Source organism: Lonchura striata, chromosome 24, assembly GCF_046129695.1.
Source record: "Lonchura striata isolate bLonStr1 chromosome 24, bLonStr1.mat, whole genome shotgun sequence".
Classification (NCBI taxonomy): domain Eukaryota; kingdom Metazoa; phylum Chordata; class Aves; order Passeriformes; family Estrildidae; genus Lonchura; species Lonchura striata.
The window spans coordinates 588,852-608,929 of record NC_134626.1 but is presented as its reverse complement, the minus strand read 5'-3'; the positions used below and the strand labels follow the sequence as shown (position 1 = coordinate 608,929).

The 20,078-nt window shown below is 50.1% G+C and overlaps 2 protein-coding genes across 2 annotated transcripts; one reads left to right on the top strand and one right to left on the bottom strand.

The window, feature by feature from the left end:
• The first annotated feature begins 337 nt into the window (after positions 1-337).
• On the top strand, positions 338-3,569 carry B3GALT6 (beta-1,3-galactosyltransferase 6). The gene has a single exon (XM_021537754.2). It carries the CDS (start codon positions 338-340, stop codon positions 1,310-1,312), a length of 975 nt encoding a protein of 324 aa, XP_021393429.1. The 3' UTR covers positions 1,313-3,569.
• Positions 3,570-13,149: 9,580 nt separating this feature from the next.
• On the bottom strand, positions 13,150-19,796 carry C1QTNF12 (C1q and TNF related 12). The gene is made up of 8 exons (XM_021537809.2): positions 19,656-19,796; positions 18,999-19,118; positions 18,279-18,390; positions 17,335-17,516; positions 15,894-16,002; positions 15,233-15,323; positions 14,302-14,380; positions 13,150-13,438 (listed from the first exon to the last, which is right to left on the bottom strand). Exons 1-8 carry the CDS (start codon positions 19,794-19,796, stop codon positions 13,340-13,342), a joined length of 933 nt encoding a protein of 310 aa, XP_021393484.2. The 3' UTR covers positions 13,150-13,339.
• Between the last annotated feature and the right edge of the window lie 282 nt (positions 19,797-20,078).

The following is a 20,078-nucleotide window of genomic DNA, read 5'->3' as shown; positions in this document are numbered from 1 at the left end:
ATCCCAGGCACGGGCACGGCGCAGTGCCCGAGCCCAGGATGGCCGCTCCTCGGCCTCAGTGCCCTACTCAAAGATGGCAGCCGCCGCGTCAAGCGCCGCGGCCTGCGCTCCTCCTCCCTCCCCTTTCCCCGGTGCGGGACCCGCCGGAACCGCGGCAGGAGCAGCAGGGACAGAACCGCCGCGTCCCGGAGGAGAAGGCGAAAGTCTCGGGAGAGCCATGAAACCACCGCAGCGCGGCAGCGTCTCCCGGTGAGCGCTCCCGCACGAAGCTTGTCCCCTCCGGGCGGCCGTACCGCCGTTCCCGCCTCACCGCGGCGGCCGTGAGGGACCGGCGGCCATGAGGGCGCTGCGGCGGCTGAGCCGGCACCGCACCGCGCTGGGGCTGGGCGGGCTCTCCCTCTGCGCCGCCGTGCTGCTCTACCTCGCCAAGTGCACCTCGGAGGGGCTGCGCCCGCCGCCCTCCCCGCCCGGCCGGGCTGCCCGCGGCGCGGAGGGCGGCAGCGCCGTGCTGGCCGCGGTGGTGATGAGCGGCCCCAAGTCCAGCGAGCGGCGCAGCATCATCCGCAGCACCTGGATGGCGGCGGCGCCTCCCGGCCGCGTCTGGAGCCGCTTCGTGGTGGGCACGGCGGGGCTGGGCGCCGAGGAGCTGCGGAGCCTGCAGCTGGAGCAGCGGCGCCACCGGGACCTGCTGCTGCTGCCGGAGCTGCGCGACTCCTACGAGAACCTGACGGCCAAGGTGCTGGCCACCTACGTGTGGCTGGACGCGCACCTGGACTTCCAGTTCGCCCTCAAGGCGGACGACGACACCTTCGTGCGCTTGGACGTGCTGCTGGAGGAGCTGAGCGCCAAGGAGCCGCGGCGCCTCTACTGGGGCTTCTTCTCGGGCCGCGGGCGGGTGAAATCCGGGGGAAAGTGGAAGGAGAGCGCCTGGCTGCTGTGCGATTATTACCTGCCCTACGCGCTGGGCGGTGGATATGTGATCTCCGCCGACCTGGTGCGCTACCTGAGCCTCAGCAGGGACTACCTGAACCTGTGGCAGAGCGAGGACGTGTCCCTGGGCGTGTGGCTGGCGCCCGTCGATGTCAAGAGGGTGCACGACCCCCGCTTCGACACCGAGTACAAATCGCGCGGCTGCAGCAACAAGTACATCGTGACCCACAAGCAGAGCATCGAGGACATGCTGGAGAAGCAGCAGACGCTGGCCAGGGAGGGGAAGCTGTGCAAGGAGGAGGTGAAACTGCGCCTCTCCTACATGTACGACTGGGGAGTGCCGCCCTCGCAGTGCTGCCAGAGGAAGGACGGCATCCCCTGAACTCGGCGTGCTGGGCTCTGCTTGCTGCTGCGCGGGAGAATCCCGTCCACATGAGATTCCTGCCTCAGTTTCCCCCTCAGAACATTGGGCCCAAGGCTTTGGGATGCAGGCATGGCTGGACTTAGGGAGGAGCAGAATCCTGGACTCTCCCACTCCGTATCCAAGGACAGACCGAGCGGGAAGAGATGATAAAATGGGATTCTTGCCTCAGTTTCCCCCTCGGAACACTGGGACAAAAGGCTTTGGGATGAAGGCATGGCTGGATTTAGGGAGGAGCAGAATCTTGGAATCTCCCTCTCCATATCCAAGGAGAAACCTCCCGAATGCCAGCCCGGTGCTGTGGATCTGTAATTCCAAAGGAATTGGGTGGGAAGAGCTGATAAAATGGAATTCTTGCCTCAGTTTCCCCCTCAGAACACTGGGAACAAATCCTTCCCCTCAGGTGCTGATCCCAGTGGGATGCAGCCTGGCTGGATTTCGGGAAGAACCGTTAATTGGAGTCGGGGATTAATGAACTCCTCTTTTAAAAAGCTTTTGCAGGACTCGTTATCACCCCGGGAGTGCTGACGTGGCGTGGTTAAAGACGCTTAAAAAACAAAATAAAACAGCTGCCAGAAATCACAGAAAAAGCCAAAATGCCAGAACGGAAGGCAAATAAAAGGTGGCAAAACCCAAAAAGCAGAGAAAAAAACTGGAAGGAGAAGTTGGAACAGATTTCAGGGTGATTTGCTAAAGGTCACGCTGAGTTTTTATGCTAATAAGATTAAAATGAAGCTGCTATTTATTCCTTGGCAAGGAAATTCCAGCGGAAGAGCCCAAATTGGGACCAGATTATTCCAGAGGGCAGGAAAAGGGATCAGCTTTTCCAGGGATAGCTGAGAATGGAATAATTAAATCTCTTTATTTCTCTTTTTTTTTGCCCTGTGAAAGGCAGAAATTCAATTTATTCTTATTTTCAGGAGAAGACTTTTTAAATTTTTAAAATTTTTTTTAGCATTTTTTTTTTGCAAAGGCAGGTGTTGTTTTCAGCTCATTTCCCTCCACCACTCACTCAAGAACTCCCTGGCTGCTCCAAGACTTCAAATTTAGATTTATTTTTAATCCAAATGAGCAAAAATTGATCAGTGGGAGTTCAAAAATAATTTGCCCAAAGGTGAGGATTTAAGGTAAAAAAGTGAAATTTGTGTAGTCAAGAGAAGAAGGTTCCCCCCACCCCAAAAATTTAATTTGGAGAATTTTATTTCTCTTTTCAGCACACTAAAAAATCGCATTTATGTGCTGAAAGTTGGGGAAATTCCCTCCTTCAATCCAAAAATGCCTTAAAATTGAATTAATTATCAGTGACACATCCAGAATTTGGGTTTTTTCCCTCATTCCTGCCTTCACCAAAATAACCACAGCTCACACAGGACTCAGACATTTCTTTATTTCTATTATTTCTTTTTATTTCTTTTCTTTCATTTTTTATTTCATTTTGGAGATAAATTTATCTCCAGACCTGGAATTCCAACATTTTCCAGTGGCAGCTGCTCCAAATTTTTCCCAGTTCCCTGTGCCAGCTGCAGCTCTCGCAGCGTGAGGTGATTTTACCTCGGAAATACAAAATTCCATTTTTTAAATGTTTTTTTGTTGCAGTTTTGGGGTTTTTTTGAGTGTTCGTTGCACTCTGCACTTTCATTCCCATTCCCTTCCCAACTCGGGCTGGAAGAGACAAACAGCCCAGGAAAATTGAAAATTCAAGAAGTGCCAAGTCCTCTTTTTCTCCTCAGCAAAATTAGGAATTTCAGGAATTAGGAATACCAAAGGGATGGATTACGTTGTAATTTTATTTTTTTGTTATTCTTGTATTAATTAATTACTGCAAATCAAAAATGTTCAGATTTTATTTTGAAACTTTCGAGGCTTTTTTCCTGAAACAAAACTAAAACCCTGCAAAAACTCGATTATTTTAGCATGTTCAACTCAATTATTATAATTATTATAATAATTATTAGTATAATGCATGCACAGGGATTACCAGGGAGTGTTTTTTCCGGAAATATCCTCTTCCAAAGCAGGAATTTTCCAAGATGTCAGCAAAATTCCAGGTTTTTAAACACGCATTTGCCATCTGAGGTTCACCAATGTTGTCTGTATTGTGATCAATTACCTGTAATGTGAATATTTATTTATAATTATATTTATTTCTAATTCTTGCTTGTGTAGTCTCTTTATTTCCCCAGGAAAAAATGACAAATAAATCCATTTATTCCCAGAATTACATCCATTTCATCATTGTTTTATCCACCTTTACGCTTTTTTCCCAGGAAAATACCAAATAAATCCATTTATTCCCAGAATAACATCAAGATTCCCAGTATTTTATCCACCTTCCCCCTTTATTTTCCCTGGAAAATTCCACCTGGGAAGCAAAATCAGCGGAGGACGAGGCCAAATTATTTTAAAGGGAATTTTTCCCTCCCTGATTTCCTTGGAATCTTTAATCCCCAGCATTCCAATATTTTTTAAATTGATTTCCCTCCAAATTTCAAAGATTCCATGCTCAAACAAAGAACTCAAACTTCCCTCAAAACTGAAAATAATCCGATTTTTCCCCCTAAATAATTCGGGATAACTTTGGGATTTTGCTGTTGAAGCAAAGGGAATTTATTCCCTTCATTGTTTTTTTTTTTTTGGAATTTATTCCCAGATTTTCCTGCCTGTCGCTAGATGTCACTCCAAGCCTTTGGAAGTCTTAATTCCTTAAAAAAAAAAAGGGAATTTAACTGTCCAAACCCAGGTATTTCTGACTAAAATCGAGTGGTGGTTGCCGATTTTAAGATAAAAAAAATTGGGGGAAAAAGGAAAGGAGTTTTCCAATTAAAAAATGGAATTTCTGAGGATGGAGCCACCGTGTTTCTCTGTGGAATCCATGGAAAATTGATGTGGAAACCCTTTGAAAAAGTCCCTAAAATAGAGGTGAAATGAATAAAATTATTAAAATCTAATTAATTAAAAACATTCTGGGATTTTTTTTTAATGCAGAACAACCCAAAAACGAATAAAATTGTTTAAATCTAATTATTTTTTTTTAATTTGGGATTTTTTTAATATGGAACAAAAAATCCCTGTGTCCCCTTTTAATCAAGAAATTTTGGGGTTTCCTCAGCTGAAAATTCCATGGATTTGAGCTGAGAAATTTCATTTTCCAAAGGAATTTCCAAAGGATTTCAATTCCTGATCCTGCTCCAATTTTTGGGGTGATTAAAAACTGTAGGAATTAAAACTGCTTATTAAAAATTCCTCACACTCCAGGAGCTTCCCAGGGGATTTTTTTTCTGGGATTGGGAAATGATTCCTCATTTCAATGGGAAGATTCACCTGGATGAGGTGCTGGAACTGAGGGGAAAATTGGAATTTTGTTATATTTGAGGAACATTTCCTTACGGAAAATGTGGAAAAACGGGAAAATGTGGAAAAATCAGGATACTGCTCCAAATTTGGAGGAAAACTCAGAAATCCAAGATCCCACAAATCCAAAGGGCTCTGGGGGTGCCAAGGAATGCCCAGGACGGTGGGAATGAGGCTGAAGAACCTCTAATCTCGGAAAACGGAAGAAAAATCTGGGCTCCGATCCAAATTTTGAGGAAAACCCAGAAATCCACAATTCCACAAATCCAAAAAGCTCTGGAGATGCCAAGGCCACCACCAAGATGTCCCCGAAAAGTTGGGAATGAGGCTGAAGAACCTCTGATCATGACAAACATGGAAAAATTGAGGAAAAATCTAGCTACCCATCCAAGTTTTTTAGGAGAACTCAGAAATCCACGATCCCGGAAATCCAAAGAGCTCTGGGGGTGCCAAGGGATGCCCAGGAAGGCGGGCAGGAACTTCTCCTCATGGAAAAGCCCAATTCCCACTTCCCGGAGGTCCCCAGCATTCCCTGCTTCCCCTGACAGCCGAAATCCCGGGAACGTGGGCCCTGTTTCCGCTCCCCAGCTCCGGCCGAGCCGAGCGGCTCCCACCGAGCGCCGGCTCCGCGAGGAGCAAGAGGCCGGAAAAGGAATAAGATTCCCAGATTCCGAACGCGAGGAAAGCGCCGCTGACGCTGAGCGATGGAGCTGGGGCGGTTCCAAAGGGCCTGGAATCATCCCAGCAGAAACCACTGGAAAAAAACCATTTGTCCAGAGCTGCTGCCGGCCGCGACAATTCCAAATATTTACTTTAGGTGTTGATTTTAGGGAAGGACTCGAGCCAGGTTTCTGGATCTGCCAAAATCCCGACGCTTGAGGTGCTTGGAGATGGAAGTTGCGGTCAGTCCAGGGGGTTTTGGGATTGTGATCCACGGGATTTTGGGATGGTGATCCATGGGTTTTGGGATTGTGATCCACGGGTTTTTGGGATGGTGATCCTCAAGTTTTTGGGATTGTGGATCCACGGGTTTTTGGGATGGTGATCCATGGGTTTTTGGGATGGTGATCCTCAGGTTTTTGGGATGGTGATCCTCAGGTTTTTGGGATGGTGATCCTCAAGTTTTTGGGATTGTGATCCACGGGATTTTGGGATGGTGATCCTCAGGTTTTTGGGATGGTGATCCACAGGTTTTTGGGATTGTGATCCTCAGGTTTTTGGGACACTTCCAGGGATGGGGACTCCACTGGGCAGCCCATTCCAGTGGCTGGGCACCCTTTCAGGGAGGAAGTATTCCCAAATATCCAACCTAATCCTGGCCTGGTGCTGTGGACCCATAATTCCAAGGGAATTGGGTGAGAAAAGCTGCTAAAATGGAATTTTTGCCTCAGTTTCTTTCTCAGAACATTGGGAACAAAGGCTTTGGGACGAAGGCATGGCTGGATTTAGGGACGAGCAGAAACCTGGAATCTCTGACTCCAGATCCATGGATAAACTTCCCAAATCACGGCCTGATGCCATAAATCTGTAATTCCAGGGGAATTGAGTGGGAACGGCTGCTAGAATGGAATTTTTGCCTCAGTTTCCCCCCCAGAACACTGGGAACAAACCGTTGCCCTGAGGCACTGACCCCAAAGGCTTTGGGATGCAGGCCTGGCTGGATTTTGGGAATTCTGCTTATCTCCCACTCTATAAAATTCCAGCGTGGCTCCTGGAGAGCTCCGCGGCCGCGGCCGGGAGGATTCTGAGGACAGGGAGCAGGATAAGAAAACAATAACCGGGGTCCGATTTCTGCGGAGCCGCGGAGGAGATAATTGGAGTCTCCAAGAGCTGCTGATAAGATCAGCCTGGGTTGCTATTTTCAGGCTCAGACAGCAGGGCTGGAGACACCGAAATAAATCCTAAAACCTGAGCTGCAGGCTCCCAAAGAGTTCTGGCTCCAAGGAAATCCATAAATATTCCAAGGTGTGGGATGCCGGCATTGGCCTGGCCTGGCTTTCCTTGGGGGTGCCTCAGGGGAAGGACTGGGGGCAAAAGGAGGAATTAGGGGGGAAATGACTTTTTTAATTCCAAGAGGGAATTAAAAAAACTGCAATTCTTGCTGGGAAAGAAGCAGGGAATAAACAGAGCCGGGGGCAGGAGGCTGGAAAAGGAATTCCTGAGTGGAATCAGCATCCCCTGATCCTGGCAGTGGCTCCAGATGGGACCTCAGGCATCATCTGGATAAAAAGAAAATAAACCTGGAGTAGAAAACTTGGAGAAGGACTAATTCCAAGCTCAGGCTATTCCCTAGTTCCCTAATTCCATAATTCTGGGTGTCCCAGTGTCCCCATTCCTTGAATGATCCCTGATTTCCCTCATGGAGGACACACAACCTCTTCCCTGTTTTGGACAATGCTCCCAGGTGGGATTTTGGGGTGTCCCAGGTGAGATTTCGGGATGTCTACAGGGCTGGGATGGGATTTGATGATCCCACGGCTCCTCCCAGCCCCGAGTATTCCCCATTCCTTGAATTGTCCTGACAAATGGGATTAAAATTCCAGGGAAACGTCCCCAATCCCTGAACAATCCCCGATTTCCTTCCTGGCCCAGCACGGGGTGATCCCCTGATTTCCCCCAGCCCCTTCCCCGCAATCAGGGACTGTTTATCCCACCGCTTCCCTTTCCATGGGAACTTTTCCATGGCTCGTCCATGCCTTTGCAGACATCAAACATCTCATTTCCCTTGGATTTTGTCCGTGCAATGGGCTGGAACAGCTGCTCGTAAACAACTGCAGCAGCAACGCTGAGGCTGATTTAAAACCCAGCAATTCCCTTTTTTTCTTTTCCCCTTCCCTGTCCTTTTTTTAACGCTTTAAATCCAACATTTTTCCACAGCTTTGCTCATTCCCCTCTCTGGCTTTGCAGAGCAGGAAAGGGAAGACGAGGAAAAGATAAAATTCGGGATGGAAATTGGGATGAAATGATCCTGAAAGGATTCTTGGGATGACTCTGCAGTGGAGGATCCTGCCCTGGTTGTGAACGAGGGGATCCAGGTTAAATGGAAATAGGAAGAAATTTTTTCCCTGTTTTTTCCTTTTTCTGGGCAAACCCAGAACAATCCAGGGAAAGGGGCTTAGGCAAGGAGAATTTGATTGTAGCTGCCCTGGGAAACAATGGCATGCATGTGGTTCATGGCTGGATTTAAGGATCCTAAAGGGCTTTTCCAACCCTTAATTCCCAAATTTGGCAGGGATTGGGACCCTCAAGAGCACAGCCAGGAACCCCCTGGATTTCCAGCCAGATCTGGGGGGAATTTTAACATCCCTGTGCTTCCCCTTGGACATTTTGGGACTCAGAACTACCCATCGGAGCTTTTTTCCTCTCATTCCCACAAAGAAGTGGGAATTCAGAGGGAAAATCCTGTGTTCGGGGGTTTGGGCAGGATAAGGAGTGTGAATTAATTAATTCTATATATTTTATTAATAGAAAGAATTTTGCTGGGTACATTTATTCGAGTTCGGATCCAGCCTCTTCTCCTTTACTGTTTGCAAACCAGAGTCCCAAAATTCCATTTTTCCATCCCTCTGAGGTGGGAGCTTCAGGCTGGGGAAGTGGATTTTACCTCACGTGTAGCCACATCATCCCTAAAAATCATCTCTGCAGCATCCTCCTCCTGCTGCCTCCCTCCCTGCTCCAGGGAGCGACTCGGGGAATGTTGGAGAGGGACCAGCTCATTGTCACTAATTGCGAATTGCACTAATTGGGATATTTGGGATATTTAATAGCTGCTGCTGAAACCCTCCCGGGCTGCTCCGTCAAAGGCCCCAGTGTCAGAGCACAGAGGCGTTTTTCATGCCAGGGGCTGCTGCGGGCGACGGCTCCAGCCTGGCTGGGGGAGAAGCTGCTCCTCGGGAATGAAAGCGCGCGGCCGCCGGTCCAGCGGGGCTCCGGCCAACCCGCGCGGCGCTGGCGGCGGGGAATCGCATCCCGGGGCTTCGGCCTTCCCGGGAACGCGGGCAGGGAGCGGGGCCCGGCCTGCGCCCCGGGCTGGGAACCGGCATTGCTGCCCCCAGAGCGGCCCAGAAGGGATCGGAGCTCAGGGGCGCTGGGGAACGGGGCTGGGATCCACTGGGAAAGGGATCCACTGGGAAAGGGATCCACTGGGAACGGGGCTGGGATCCACTGGGAAAGGGATCCACTGGGAACGGGGCTGGGATCCACTGGGAACGGGATCCACTGGGAACGGGGCTGGGATTCACTGGGAAAGGGACTGGGATCCACTGGGAACGGGATCCACTGGGAACGGGATCCACTGGGAACGGGATCCACTGGGAACGGGGCTGGGATCCACTGGGAAAGGGATCCACTGGGAACGAGGCTGGGATCCGCTGGGAAAGGATCCACTGGGAACAGGATCCACTGGGAACGGGGCTGAGATCCACTGGGAAAGGGATCCACTGGGAACGGGGCTGGGATTCACTGGGAAAGGGATCCACTGGGAACAGGGCTGGGATCCACTGGGAACGGGGCTGGGATCCACTGGGAACGGGATCCACTGGGAACGGGGCTGGGATCCACTGGGAACGGGGCTGGGATCCACTGGGAAAGGGACTGGAATCAACTGGGAAAGGGATCCACTGGGAATGGGACTGGGATCCACTGGGAAAGGGATCCACTGGGAACGGGGCTGGGATCCACTGGGAAAAAGGATCCACTGGGAACGGGGCTGGGATCCACTGGGAACGGGGCTGGGATCCACTGGGGAAAAGGATCCACTGGGAAAGGGGCTGGGATCCACTGGGGAAAGGGATCCATTGGTAATGGGGCTGGGATCCACTGGGAAAGGGGCTGGGATCCATTGGGAAAGGGACTGGGATCCATTGGGAAATGGGGCTGGGATCCACTGGGAAATGGGGCTGATATCCATTGGGAAATGGGGCTGGGATCCACTGGGGAATGGGGCTGAAATCCATTGGGAAAAGGCTCCAAGATCCGTTAGGAGAAGGATCCATGATCCACTGGGAAAAGGTTCCATGATCCCATAGGAAAAAGCTCTAAGATCATTTGGGAAAAAGCTCCAAGGTCCATTCCCAGGGGTGGCACATCCCTCTTGGATTTGGGATTTGGGAGGGAATTTTTGGGATTTTGCCTGCGTAAGACGAGGCTGGAGCATCTGGAAGGTGCTGGTGAGTGGGAACATCTGCCGTGGGTGTCGGCATTCCAGACGGGAGGAAACAGCTCGGAATTCCATCCAGGAAATCCAGGAAAACCAGGACATGTGGGAATGAGGGACTGGGGGAATGAGGGATTCAGGGAATGACGGATTCAGAGATTCAGGGACTGAGGGATTTAGGGATTCAGAGATTCAGGGATTCAGGGATTGGGGAAATGAAGGAATGAGGGAAAGATTTGCAGCAGAAGAATCCAAAAATCCACTTCAGGACATTGTCAGGTCCTGGGTTCCCTGGAGAAGCCCCAGAAGACAGGGATTTCAATCCCTCCTGGCCACTTTTCCAAGGATTCTCAGCTGCTTCCCTGAGGAAGGGAAGGAGGAACCCTGGCCCTCCACCCCTTTGGGAATTCCATGAGTGATCCCAGAGCATCCCAGCACAATTCCAGCCTGATCCCAGCAGGGAGCGAGGGAATGGGGGCAGGATAAATCCCAAATCCCCCTTCATTCCCTGGTGACGGCCGAGCAGGGATTTGCAGACAAAATAAATACCCGGCAGGGAATATTTATTTTAGGCACATTCCAGACTCTCCATTCCTGGCAGTTCCCACTTCTCCTGGAATTTCACTCGACAGATCCCTTCATCTCCCTGCCCTGGGAGCTGCCGGCTCCTTCCCCGAGGGGAATTTTTCCACCTGGGGATTTGCACAGGCACGGGTCGAGAGTTGGGAATTCACGCCTGGATTTCGGGTGGATCCACCCCGGATTTGGGAGCATATCCCGGCCTTGCCCTGGGGTGGGGATCGGTAAAACCGAAGGGAAAAAACATCCCTAAAAGGTGACTTGGAATTAAAAATGGATTTTTCAGGTGCAGAGGGAATGTTTGGGCTGGATGAGGAAAAAGGGGAAAGGGGAAAAGGGAAAAGAGAAGGGAAAAAAGGAAGAGAGAAAAGGAAAGGGAAAAAAGGAAAAGGAAATCCCCACAATTTTACCCCCAGCTCCTCCTGCTCCCCCCAATCTCATTCCCAAATCCCAGTTTGCTCATTCCCAAATCCCAATTTGCCCATTCCCAAATCTCTCCCCCACTTTCCCTTTCCAAAGAAAAAAAAGCCCTGGAAGTTTGGAAAAGGGGGGGTTCATCCCTGGTTTTTAATTTTTTTTTTTTTCCCACCCCTGCCCACAGGTTTGAATGCAAAAAAATTGGGAGTTTTTGCTGGGAGTCAGGAAAAAAATTCTGGGGGAAAGGGAAAAGCTCCCAGGCAGGCGCTGAGAGAATTCCAGGCGGAAGAAACTCATTGGAAATTCCTGGGTTTGACAGGTGGGGAAAGGGGGGAAAAGGGGGGAAAAAGAAGGAGGAAAAAGTAGGAAATAAGGAGGGGGAAACGGATGAGAAAAGGAGGGTAAAAAAGGAGGAAAAAAAAGAGGAGAAAAGGAGGAACAAAGGAGAAAAAACAGGGGAAAAGTGGGGGGGGGGAAAGAAAGGGAAGAGGAGGAAAGAGGGGAAAAAGGGAGGAAAAAGGAGGGGGGGAAAATGAGGATAAAAGAGGGAAAAAATGAGGATAAAAGAGGGAAAAAAGGAGGATAAAAGAGGGGGAAAAAGGAGGGAGTTCCCGGCTCCAGCCCAGCAGGATTCCATCCATCCCCGGGAGCCGCCGAGCCGGGACGATTCCCTGGCGCCTGCCGGGAATTCCAGCCCTTCCCAGAGAAAATTTGGATTATTTCACTCCTGGCTCCGTGCCCAGGCTGGCGGCTTTTGGGTGGAAATGATGGAAAAGACGAGGAGATTCACAAAAGTTTCTCCAATCTGCGGTTCCCGAGGTTTGGGTTTGTCCCCGGGAGCAGCTCCTGCAGGGAGGGCAAGGGATGGAATCCAAATTGCCAAAATTCACCTGGACTGGGACACAGAAAGATCCAAACTGCCCCAAAATCCACTCAGAAAGATCCAAATTGTCCCAAACGTGGGGAAAATGTGGGATAAAATTGGGATAAATGTGGGATAAATGTGGGATAAATGTGGGATTCCAGCTCTGGAATGCCCCTGCTCAGATTCCCATTTTCCACTTTTCCTTTCCTGGTTTTTTCCCCTCTTCCCATGTTTTTTTTTTTTGAGGGTTTTTTGGGAATCCAATCTCCCGTGACCGCCCCTCCTCTCGCACTCTGCAGATCAAAGTCCCAAAAAGAAACCAAAACCCGGGAGGAAAAGACAACAGCTGGAAAAAAAGAGAGAGAAAAAAAAAAAAAAGGAATTTTGGGAGAATTCCTGCACTTCTGAGGGCCCCACACAGCTCCAAGCCCAGATTCCCGGAAAATATTTGAGATGAAAAGGAGGATTTGGGATGGAAAGGAGAATTTGGGATGGAAAGGAGGATTTGGGATGAAAAGGAGGATTCTGGGATTGAGGGAGGGTTTGGGATTTTGGGATTGGGGGAGACTTTGGGATTGGGGGAGACTTTGGGATTTTTGGTTTGGGGAAAACTTTAGAGTTCTTGGGTTTGAGGGGGAGTTTGGGATTTTGGGATTAAGGGAGGGTTTGGGATTCTTGGGTTTGGGATTCCAGGATTGAGAGGGAGTTTGGGATTTTGGGATTCAGAAGGAGTTTGGGATTCCAGGATTTGGGGGAGAATTTGGGATTCCAGGATTCCTGGTTTGAGGGAGAATTTGGGATTCCAGGATTTGAGGGAGAATTTGGGATTCCAGGATTCCTGGTTTGAGGGAGAATTTGGGATCTTGGGTTTCAGGAGAAGCTCAGGATTCCAGGATTCGAGGGAGAGTGAATCAAACTGGGAAAACTCTCCATAAAAACTACAGAAAACCATGTAGATCCATATAATTCTCTATATTATATATTTTAAATATAATATATAGAATTATATCAAATTATAAAAGATATCATTAGAGATGCAAGGATATAAATACAATATATATAATTTTATTTTGCTATAAATGACCCCAAATGAAGAGTTCAAGCCTGGGATTGTAGGAAAATCCAGCATTTTCTTGGTCAAACACACCCAATTCTGAGGATCCAAACCCTTTCCAACCCTCTGGAAAAAGGAATTTTGCTGGAAAATCCTCATCCCCTTCCTCCCCAGCCCACAGAAAAGAGTCACAGATTTATTTCTGATATTTCCCATCTCAATCCTTCATTTCCAACCCAAATCAATTCCCCCCCCAAAAAAACCCCAAAACTGTGCTGGTTCCAAGTGAAATCCAGTGAAAGAATGGAATATAGAATATATGAAATGGAATATATTAAATAATTAAATATTCCAGGGTGATTTTTTTTTGTTTTTTTGGGATTTTTTTCATCATTTGGAATTCTGCAGGGACAGGGCCAAGGTTCAAGGTCAAAGTGAGGAGATTTTTTTGGTTTTTTAATTATTTGGAATTCTGCAGGGACAGGGCCAAGGTTCAAGGTCAAAGTGGGTGTTTTTTTGGTTTTTTTCAGTCCAAATTCTGGGAATTGGGGATTTTTGGGATGGCTGCTACGCTCCCAGCAGCATTCCCATGAAGTCGGAGCCGCTCTGGACGGTGACGGCGGCGCCGGCGCCGTTGTCCACGAAGACGGAGGCGTACTGGCCAGCCTGCAGGGAAAACGGGGGGAAACGGGAATTTCAGGCACATTCCGGGGGAAAATCCCAGGGAAAATCCCCTTCCAGCGGGATTTCTGGCGAGTTCAGCCCCACGCGCGCCAGGCTCGGGGCGAAAGGCGCGAGATGGAATTTCGTGTTTGGGCTCCGATGTTTATGGGTTTTATCTGCGTTAGGGTTTTATAAACTCCGACCAAAAACGGAGCCGTGTCTTGCTCCCCGCGCGGCCTTTTAGGGATAAACTGTCCAATTAACAAATGACACCTAATTGCTTTCAGTTTTAACCCAATAACCAGCCACCCACGGGCTGCAGTGCGGAGTTTTTTATCCAAGGGCACAAAATCAGCCAAAGCCATGGGGAAGGAGGGGAAGGAAAAGAAAAAGGAGAAAAAGGAGAAGAAGGAGGAGAAGGAGGAGAAAAAGAGAAAAAGAAGGAGAAAAAGGAGGAGAAGGAGGAGGAGGAGAAAAAGGAGAAGGAGGGAAAGAAGGAGGAGGAGGAGAAAAAGAAGGAAAAGAAGAAGAAGGAGAAGGAAAAGGTGAAGAAGGTGAAGGAGGAGAAGGAGGAGAGAAGAAGGCGAAGAAGAAAGTGAAGAAGATTTGGGGCAGAAATTCCCAATTTCCAGACAGAAATCCCCAATTTCAAGCAGGAATTCCTGATTTCAAGCAGGAATTCCTGATTTCAAACAGGAATCTCCTATTTTCAGGCAGAAATTCCCAATTTCAAGCAGAAACTTTCAATTTTCAGGCAGAAATTCCCAATTTTCAAGCAGAAATACCCAATTTCCAGCAATAATTCCCCATTTCCAGACAGAAACTCCTGATTTTCTGGCAGAAATTCCCCATTTCCAGGGCCTCACCTGCAGCTGCAGCAAGCCCTGGACACAAATGGTGAAGGTTTTGCTGTTGCTCTCCAGGCCAGCGATGACTTCCAAGGATCTGAAAACGGGAAATGAACGGAATAAATCCCCACAGGTGGGAGGCAAGGAGGAGTCTCCCTCCTTTTCCCTGGAATTCCCTGGAATTCGGAGCAGTTGGAGCAGGAAAGGGGAACTGAGGCAGGATTTGGGATGCTGGGAAGGGTTCAAGGCCAGGTGGGGATGATGGAAGTTTGGGGGCCTGGCCAGGGGAGTTGGAAGATCTTAAAGGTCCTTTCCATAATTCCATAATTCCATAATTCCAAAAATCCATAATTCCACAATTCCATAAATCCATAACCCCACGATTCCATAAACCCATAATTCCATTATTCCATGATAAACTGATTCCATAATTCCATGATTACCTGATTCCGTAATTCCACAATTCCATGATCCCACAATTCCATGATTCCCTGATTCCACGATTCCATAATTCCATGATCCCACATTTCCATGATCCCACAATTCCACGATTCCATGATTCTCTGATTCCATGATCCCACAACTCCACAATTCCATGATTCCCTGATTCCACAACTCCATAATTCCATGATCCCACAAAAACAAACGATCCACAAACAAAAACAACCCCAAAAACCCCGCCACCCAGCACAAGCCCAGTTAAACTCTGTTTTAAGCCTGGCTTTTCCTTGTTTTCCCACTTAAACCAACCCCTTTCCTCCTTGTTATATCTTTTTAAAATTCTTTTTTCCCAGTGGTGAATCCCTGCAAGTCCCAACGAGTTTTACAACCAACCCCTTTCCTTGGAGAAGCTCCCAAAATCCCGCCGAGGGAAGGAATTGCCCGGGTTGGCCGGAATTTGGGGAAAGAGGCAAAGGGCAGGAGGGGGCGCGGGAGGCGCGCGACTCACACGTGCCGGTGGCACAGGGACTCGACGCACACCAGCACCCGCACGCTGTCCCGTGCCCGCAGCGCCGCGCGGCCCCGCAGCTCGCTGTGCTCTGGGAAGAACAGCAGGAAAACCTCAGCATTCCCACAAATCCCGGCCTCCGGGACCCCCAGGGACACCACCAGCGCTGGGGGGCTGCAGGAGGTGCCAGAGGTTCCTGCATGGCTGATGGAGCCAGAGGCAATGGGCCCGAGGTGGATCCATCAGGGAGAGAACATCTGGGATGATGGATTTAAAATGGGATCTAGCAGGGTGGATCCATCAGGGAGAGAACATCTGGGATATCAGATTTAAACAGGGGATCTGAGATGGATCCATCAGGGATGGAACCTCTGGAATATCAGATTTAAAATGGGATCTAGCAGGGTGGATGCATCAGGGAGAGAACATCTGGGATGATGGATTTAAAATGGGATCTAGCAGGGTGGATCCATCAGGGATAGAAGCTCTGGAATATCAGACTTAAGAAGGAGATCCCAGGTGGATTAATCTGTGGCAGAACTTCTGGAATATCCGGGGGTTCTCTGGGATTTTTGGCTCTCCAGGGTTTTGGGGTCCCTGGGGTTTGGGGTCTCTGGGGTTTGGGCTCTCCGGGTTTCGGGGTCCCTGGGGCGGCACTCACCGAGGTGCACGTTGGCTGAGAACTGGTAGATGCCGCCCACGGGGGCGGTGAAGCGCCCGGTGGCCACGTCCAGGCCCGAGCCCCGCAGGAACGCGCCCCTGGCCACGGGCTGGGGAGAGAGCAGAGCTGCAGCCCGGCCGAGCCCGGATCCATCCCCGGGCTGAGCCCAGATCCCTGGGCTGATCCCAGATCCATCCCCCAGGTGATCCCAGATCCATCCCCGGGCTGAGCCCAGATCCCTGTGCTGATCCCAGATCCATCCCCCAGGTGATCCCAGATCCATCCCTGGGCTGAGCCCGGATCCATCCCCGGGCTGAGCCCAGATCCCTGTGCTGATCCCAAATCCATCCCTGGGCTGAGCCCAAATCCCTGTGCTGATCCCAGATCCATCCCCCAGGTGATCCCAGATCCATCCCTGGGCTGATCCCAGATCCATCCCCCGGATGATCCCAAATCCATCCCCGGGCTGAGCCCAAATCCCTGTGCTGATCCCAAATCCATCCCCCAGATGATCCCAAATCCATCCCCGTGCTGATTCCAAATCCATCCCGGGCTGATCCCAAATCCATCCCTGTGCTGATCCCAGATCCATCCCCCAGATGATCCCAGATCCATCCCCGGGCTGAGCCCAAATCCCTGTGCTGATCCCAGATCCATCCCCGTGCTGATCCCAAATCCATCCCGGGCTGATCCCAAATCCATCCCTGTGCTGATCCCAAATCCATCCCGGGCTGATCCCAAATCCATCCCCCGGGCTGATCCCAAATCCATCCCCCGGCTGATCCCAAATCCATCCTCCTCTCCAGAGGGCACAAGCCCAAACCCGACTCTCCCTGTCCTGGCACCCGGCGCCTCCCACAGCTGCTCCGAGCCAGGAAAAACTGGGAATGAGTTGGGCACCTCAGCCCTGAGGCACTGGAAGCAGCAGCCTGGGATGGGATGCCTTAATTAGTGCCATTTTCCTGCTAATTAATGAGGCAGCGGCTCTGCCTGCAGCCCTGCCCATGCCTCAGGGCTGATTCTACCTGGCTGCCAAGGCAGGCTGCCAAAATTTGGGAAATAATGGAAAAACGGATTGAAAAAGGGGATCTGAAGTAGATCCATCAGGGATAGAACATCTGGGATAATGGATTTTAAAAGGGGAACCCAGGTGGATCCATCAGGGATAGAACCTGTGGAATATCAGATTTTAAAAGGGATCTGAGGTGGATCCGTCAGGGATAGAACCTGTGGAATATCAGATTTTAAAAGGGATCTGAGATGGATCCGTCAGGGATAGAACCTCTGGAATATCAGATTTAAGAGGAATCCAAGGTGGATCCACCCCTGGCCCTCCTTTGGACACCTTCCCGTGGATTTCTCTCTTCCTTTCAGCCCCAGAGAAGCCCCGCGGAGCCCGGCAGGAGCAGATCCCCACCAGGAGGAGCCGGGAATTCCTCACCAGCTGGAAATTCTGGAGTTCCACCAAGGTCTTCTTGTCCACCAGCACGTGGCCCTTGAGCTTGCAGTGGAACGCCTCCAGCAGCCGCTGCTGGGACCCGGCCTCGGCCAGGGCCAGCGGCAGCGGGGGCAGCGGGCTGGGCTGCGCTGGGAGGGCCAGGGAGGCCCGCTGCTCCATGGCTTCTGAGGAAAAAGGGAATTAAAGTAAATAAAATGAAAGAAAAGCTCAATTTAAGGGCCTGGCTGGTGAATGGAACCTCCTCCAGGGGTGCAGGAGCTGGCTGGGGTGAGCTGAGATGGCCAGGGAGGCCCCGTGCTCAATGGTTTCTGAGGGAAAAAGGGAATAAAATGAAATAAAAGGGAATAAAATTGAATAATATGGAATTAAATGAAATAAAATTGAATAAAATCTTCATTTAAGGGCCTGCCTGGCCATTCCTTATTCTGTGATGGAACCTCCTCCATGGACAGCAGGGGCTGGCTGGGCTGGGCTGACATGGCCAGGGAGGCTCAGTGCTCAATGGTTTCTGAGGGGAAAATGGGAATAAAATGGAATAAAATGGAATACAATGAAATAAAATGGAATAAAATCTAAATTTAAGGGCCTAGCTGGTCAATGGAACCTCCTCGAGGGGCATCAGGAGCTGGCTGGGCTGAGCTGGAATGGCCGGGGAGGCTCGGTGCTCCATGGCTTCTGAGGGGAAAACTGGAATGAAATGAAATCAAATATTAATTTAAGGGCCTGGCCTATGAAACCCTGAATGTGTGCTTGAATTCTGCACTTGGCTCCTCAGCTGAAGCCCAGCAGCACTAGGGGAATGTTTTTGGCTGCCAGGGGAATGCCTGAGGGTGAAGATTTGTCCTGAAAGACAAAACTCCTCCAGCCTTTAACGCCTCTCACCTTTAACATCCCTGGAAAATCTTTGACTTTTTAACATCTTTTACCTTTTAAGATCTCCTTGAACTCCTGCAGAAGAACTTCCTTGGTGACTTCAGCCCCAGGAGCTCCTGGAGGTCCCTGAGGTCCAGGAGGCCCTGGAGGTCCAACCAGACCTCGCTGAGGGAACAAAGAAAGGAAAAATTTGGGATTAAAACCCAAAAAATCGTCCAGGGACATCAGCAACATCAGGGGGTTCATTCCCAGAAAATTCCTGATCATTTCTGGAGGGCACTGAAGGATCAGGAAGAGCCAAAATCTCTGAGAGTCTGTCAGAGATATTTTTCCAGTTTTTGGGATTCCCATTCTTCCAATAATTCTCTAAAATTCCATGGATAACCTGCCCAGATTGCTCGGAAGATGCAAACAATTCCTCAAATAACGAAATTACTGAAAAGAATCAAAGAGTGTCCAAGCAGCAGATGAAAAGTGGCACATGATTAATGAGCTGTCCCTCAGCTCATTAATTTGAAATAAACCACTTGTCCACACCTTGATTAATTTATCCTTTGGGATGCTTGGGCGTTATCTCTTGGAAGGAGAAAAAAATTGGATTTTCTTTTTAATGTGCAGGTAAATAACCCCAAAAAAAGACTCAATTTGAGAGTGGCTGGTTCAAAATTCTGCCAAAGCAAGAAGCGTCAAACTTCTCCAAAAATGGAGAAATTGAAGCCCCAAAAATGGAAAGGATGCGAAAAAGGAAGGGAAATACGGAGAGGAAGTCGCACCAGTTTTTTGTCTCTGCCTTTGCACCTCCTCTTGGAGCCGCTGCCGTCGTCGGGGCGGTGCACGAAGGAGATCCAGGTCCTGCGCGGGTCCGCGCCGCGCGGCGCCGCGCGCTCCGGCAGCTGCGGACACGCCGGGACAAGGTCACGGACTGGCCGCCCCCGAGGGTCCAAAATCCCAGCCCGGGCCGATCCCGCTGCTCCGGAGCGTGTCCTTGAGGGATCCAGAGCTCCACAAGTCCCTCAGAGATCTTTAAATTCCATGGAGAACCCACCCAGATGTTCAAGGGATGGAAAAAATCCAGCCCAGGCAGATCCCAGAGCCCACCTTGGGAATTCTCTGCTGTTCCCAACATGAGGAACCATCAAAATTAAACATAAAAACCAAAGGGAATTAAAGAAACGAGCACGGAATCAACTCAGAAAAGGCAGGAAAATCCCAATAAATCCAGGAACAAATCCAGGAATAAATCCAGGAATGATGCCTAAATGATCCCAGAACCCACCTTGGGAGTTCTTGGCTGTTCCCAACATGAGGAACCTTGAAAATGAAATAATAAACCAAAGGAAATTGAAGAAAGGAGCATGGAATCAACTCAGAAAAGGCCGGAAATTCCCAATAAATCCAGGAATAAATCCGGGAATGATCCCAGCACCCACCTGGGGCTGCTCCTCACTGTTGCCCAGGGAGGCGCCGGGCGGCTCCGGGAGCTCCTTCCGACCCTTCCCGTCCCTCCTGGCCGTGGCCACCGAGCGGGGCCACAGCAGCGCCAGCAGCAGCCACCAAAATCCCCCCGGCATGGCGGCAGCCGCAGGGTCCGGAGCGCGGCCCAGAAACTCCAAATCAGCCAGCTCGGGGGCGAGGAGCCGGGGGGAAATGCTTCAGGACCAAAACAATTGGATTTGTGGCCCAAAAACTCAAAATTAGCTGGTTTGGGGTCAAGGAGCCAGCGTCAAAAAACCTGGATTTTTATCCCAAAAATCCAAATTAGCCGGGTTGGGGTCAAGGAGCCAGGGTCAAAAAACCTGGATTTGTGTCCCAAAAAATCCAGATTAGCCTGGGAGGGGTCAAGGAGACAGGTA

Bases quoted from the DNA above. Each gene is read 5' to 3' on its own strand.
- C1QTNF12 (XM_021537809.2), bottom strand. From the start codon at position 19,796: ATGCCGGGGGGATTTTGGTGGCTGCTGCTGGCGCTGCTGTGGCCCCGC. The intron at 14,381-15,232 runs GTGAGTCGCGCG...TCCCGTTTTCAG, and splicing joins TCCCTGTGCCACCGGCACGT to ATCCTTGGAAGTCATCGCTG. The intron at 13,439-14,301 runs GTGAGGCCCTGG...TTTTCCCTGCAG, and splicing joins AGGGCTTGCTGCAGCTGCAG to GCTGGCCAGTACGCCTCCGT.
- B3GALT6 (XM_021537754.2), top strand. From the start codon at position 338: ATGAGGGCGCTGCGGCGGCTGAGCCGGCACCGCACCGCGCTGGGGCTG.